This window comes from Octopus bimaculoides, chromosome 21 (genome assembly GCF_001194135.2).
Source record: "Octopus bimaculoides isolate UCB-OBI-ISO-001 chromosome 21, ASM119413v2, whole genome shotgun sequence".
Taxonomy (NCBI): domain Eukaryota; kingdom Metazoa; phylum Mollusca; class Cephalopoda; order Octopoda; family Octopodidae; genus Octopus; species Octopus bimaculoides.
Genome location: NC_069001.1, coordinates 37,356,598 through 37,361,167, shown reverse-complemented (window position 1 = coordinate 37,361,167; position 4,570 = coordinate 37,356,598). Strand labels below are relative to the sequence as shown.

The 4,570-nt window shown below is 39.6% G+C and overlaps 1 protein-coding gene across 2 annotated transcripts in view; it reads right to left on the bottom strand.

The window, feature by feature from the left end:
• Positions 1-4,570, bottom strand: part of LOC106868796 (neutrophil cytosol factor 2) — a 42,807-nt gene that overhangs the window by 25,683 nt on the left and 12,554 nt on the right. For both annotated transcript variants that reach the window (XR_008266478.1, XM_014914214.2), the window contains exon 2: positions 1,269-1,351. Coding sequence is in view for 1 of the 2 variants with exons in the window: in XM_014914214.2 (XP_014769700.1) it covers positions 1,269-1,351 (83 nt within the window). In the remaining variant the exon portion in view is untranslated. The remainder of the gene's footprint in view (positions 1-1,268; positions 1,352-4,570) is intronic.

Below are 4,570 nucleotides of genomic sequence, written 5' to 3'. Positions count from 1 at the left end.
GTACCATTTTGAGCTTGACCATTGCCAGTACCGCCTGACTGGCCTTTGTAGGGTTTTCGAGCGAGATCGTTGCCAGTGCCCCTGGACTGGCTCTTGTGCGGGTGGCACATAAAAGACACCATTTCGAGCATGGCCGTTTTCGTGCGGGTGACACGTAAAAGCACCCACTACACTCTCTGAGTGGTTGGCGTTACGAAGGGCATCCAGCTGTAGAAACTCTGCCAAATTAGATTGGAGCCCGATGTTGCCATCCGGTTTCACCAGTCCTCAATCAAATCGTCCAACCCATGCTAGCATGGAAAGCGGACGTTAAACGATGATGATGATGATGATGATGATACACCAGAATATATTTTTCATTTTCTGTCATTTTGTACAATATATATAACAAGGCCAATCTCAAGACACTGAGCCTTATGAAGGAGATGACTAAGGAACAAAATATCTGGTGCACTGCTGTACTCCAGAACTATCCACCACAGCAGAATTGATACCAGTGATGGTACGACATAAAAAGCACCCAGTACACTCTATGGAGTGGTTGTCATTAGGAAGGGCATCCAGTTGTAGAAACCATGCCACAACAGACAATGAAACTTGATATAGCTTCACCAGCTCCAGTCAAACCGTCCAATCCAAGCCAGCATGGAAAACAGATGTTAAATTTTGACAAGTCTTCGAAGACTCATTATTATTGTTGCATCAATGTAACATTTATATTGATATATAGAACACCCTGTTAAATATTTGGAAGGCCAGGTGGTAGTGGCGATAGTGGGGGTGTTAAACAGGGTGGTAGAGGACAAAATCTCCCAGATCTCCAGTTTCTTCTATATAAATTCCACTCACAAGACTTTAGTCAGCTTGAGGTTATAGTGAGAAACTCTGGCGCAAGGTGGCATGCAATAGGATTGAACCCAAATGCACATAACTGAAAAACAAACTTCTCTGCTTAGCCCCACAGCCATGGTTCCGGGTTCAGTCCCACTGCATGGCACTTTGAGCAAGTGTCTTCTGCTATAGCCTCAGGCCGACCAAAGCCTTGTGAGTGGATTTGGTAGACGGAAATACATAAACATAAACAACAGGAAAGAATTCCTTTTAAGTGAGAGGAGTATTTGAGAGGGTGAAGAAGTTGTTTTATGCCAGGGATAAGCAGAAGTGTCTTGGTATAGGGAAGATACATAGCTACCTCAGATACCCCCATCCTTATGTAGGAATATCTGAGGGAGACAATTAAAAATGAATCCTAGAAACCATGCACTTACATGTTATATTCCAAGTAAATTGCAGCCATCTGCACATAAGCTGCAACAAAATGTGTATCCTTGGTCACTGCTTTTTGAAAGTTCTGCAAAGAAGGAGAAAAGATTGGTTAATTGAAAATTTAAATGAATGGTCTCTTCATTTGCTAGGAAAGGCAGCCAAATCACCCATAAATAACATCCTGTTGTTTTAAAATAGGACATCCTGAATGATGTGAGAATTTCCATCCTCCTTGTAGCACAGGATGGTCACAGTCATAAGCGTAGGTTTGTTCTAGCGGAGCACATTTAGGACTAAACAACAACAACAATAATTTTTTGATCACACTTAATCTTTAGTATTGCTATGGCAACTCACGATTCATCAGTTTGTTTTTATCCATCAAATGGAGTTGTGCCTTCACGAAAGGCATCCAATGTTTTTTTTTTTTGGTTCATAAAAGCTAAAAGACAGGAAGGTGGGGAGAGGACATCAAAGAACAACAGTCAAGAGACACATAGCAAGAGGATTGCCAATGTTTATGATGAGACAATCATAGATACGAAGCATTCTGGATTGAGAGACAGTGTGTTAGGATAAATTCAAATGTTGGTGGAGAAAAGTGGGTTCAAAATGATGGTAATGCATTTATTGTCACAAACAAGGAGAAAGTGGCTTAGAAATGCTATTTTGAGAGTCTGCTGGGTGGGGAAAATGTGTTGGAGGAAGAGGAACTACCCCTAGTACATCCAATTGAGGGAACTGCTATTGAAGTGGGCTGTTGTATGATCAAACTAGCCACTAAGGATAGGCAAACAGGCAAAGCAGTAGGCACATCAGATAGGGTTGCTGATAGCCCATTATGTTATCCCCCATCGCTCAATGTATTCTACCCCAGAAACAATATGGGTTGAGAATCTTGTGTGAGCTATCAACTTATAAGTAAGAGGCGTGTTCTACTGATTTTAAAATGAAGTTCACTGGTCATTTTTAAATCCTCCTGAAAGATAAGGACCACCTCCATTCAAGCATCTCAACAATCTCACCAGATCTACCTTTCAGCGTGCCGACGTTGAGAGTGCCAATCCTAACAGTATTGGTGTTGAGGGTGTGGACCTGTAGCCTGGGAAGGGGAAAAAAATATATATATATATATAAAATGAAAGTTAATTAATTCTAGCCTTAGATAGCTAAATCAGAGAAGTGGAAATTTACAGTAAATTAATGACATGATCTGACTTCAAGCATTTAAGTAACTAATTGACTAAAGAAGTATTTAGGTCAGGAATGTTTATTGAAACACCACCAGACAACATCAAAGCAACTTTTAAAAATGAGGGTGGGATTAGCAGAACTAATTGATGGTAGGGATTAGCAGAACTAATTGATGGTAGGGATTAGAAGAACTAATTGATGGTAGAACAAATAGCTGTTGTGTTGAGTTACAGCCTTTTACATTTTCAGATCAATTCCTACCAATGTCAAATTTACCTTTCATATTTATTCATAAAGAACCAGTCAAATATGCTCATATGTGAATATAATTACAATAGAAGATTAAGAGTTTAAGAATAAGACTAAGAGATTGAACTTAACAAGAATGAAGACCAATTATGAAGATGGCCATTTATTTAGTGGATTATAATATCATTACAATATAAACTTTTTTTTAAAATGTTGTGGAGTCATTTCTTTGTGTATACATGTTATTAGTTTTTGGGAGTGAAAACCTTGCTGGTCACATGGATTCTTTGCATGTAGGAGCTGGCTTGATTGTTTGCTGATAGAAGGGGAGAAAGGACAATAACACTGTGTGTTGTCATAAGAAGTGGGTTTCCTGCTCTTCTCCATTCAGTATTGGAATGCTTGTTGATCAAAGGTAGGGACGGAAAAACTTAAATAAATAGATAAAAAAAAGGCTGACCAACCTCTAGATATTTTAGCAACTGAAGTAGGTCAACTTAAAACAAAAGATTGATCTTTCCATGACCAGAGAAGACATCCCAAACAAGCCCAGCATTGAGTGCGGATGTACAAAGCGAACCCCATGATGAGTGCAGAGGTCCAAAGTGAGCCTGGCATTGAGTGCAGGAGCCCAAAGTGAGTGTTGAGTGCAGAGGCCCATGCTGGGGTGCCACGTAAAAGCACCCATTACACTCTCGGAGTGGTTGGCGTTAGGAAGGGCATCCAGCTGTAGAAACTCTGCCAAATCAGATTGGAGCCTGGTGTAGCCATCGGGTTTCACCAGTCCTCAGTCAAATCGTCCAACCCATGCTAGCATGGAAAGCGGACGTTAAATGATGATGATGATATATAGTCAAACAAATAGACTAAAACCCTTTTTAAACCTAGTACTTATTCTGTCAGTCTCTTTTGCTGAACCATTAAGTTGTGGGGATGTGAGCACACCAACACTGCATGTCAAGCAGTGATGAGTGGACAAACACAGCCACATAGAGACATATACATTATATATATACATACATATATATATATACATACATATATATATGTATATATATATATATATATATATATATATATATATATATATATATATATACACAGGCATCTTTCAGTTTCTATCTACCTAATCCATTCACAAGGCTTTGGTCAGCCCAAGGCTGTAGGTTAAGTCACTTGCATAAAGTGTAATGCAGTGGGACTGAACCTGGAACCATGTGGTTGGGAAGCAAGCTTCTTACTACACAGCCACGCCTGTGCCTATATATGTGTGTGTGTGTGTGTGTGTGTGTGTGTGTGTGTGTGTGTGTGAGTGTTGTAGGACACAGGGGTGGCTGTGTGGCAAGAAGCTTGCTTCCCAACCACATGGTTCCAGGTTCAGTCCCACTGCATTGCACTTTATGCAAGTGACTTAACCTACAACCTTGGGCTGACCAAAGCCTTGTGAGTGGATTTGGTAGACAGAAATACATACATATATCTGCACGTATTTGTGTGTCTGTGTTTGTCCTCTCACCATCACTTGACAACTAATGTCAGTGAGCTTGCATCCCCGTAACTTAGCGGTTCAGCACAAGAAACCGATAGAATAAGCACTAGGCTTACAGAGAATAAGTCTTGGGGTCGATTTGTTCAACTAAAGGTGGTGCTCCAGTATGGCTGCAGTCAAGTGACTTAAACAAATAAAAGAATATATATATATATATTTCACTTTGTGTGACTTTCTGGCTTTGTATGTATGAGTGTGCATATACTTATGTACACATATATGAATACATACATGTACATCTATACATGTACGTGTGTGTGTATATATATATATACATATATATACATATATATATATATATATATATATATA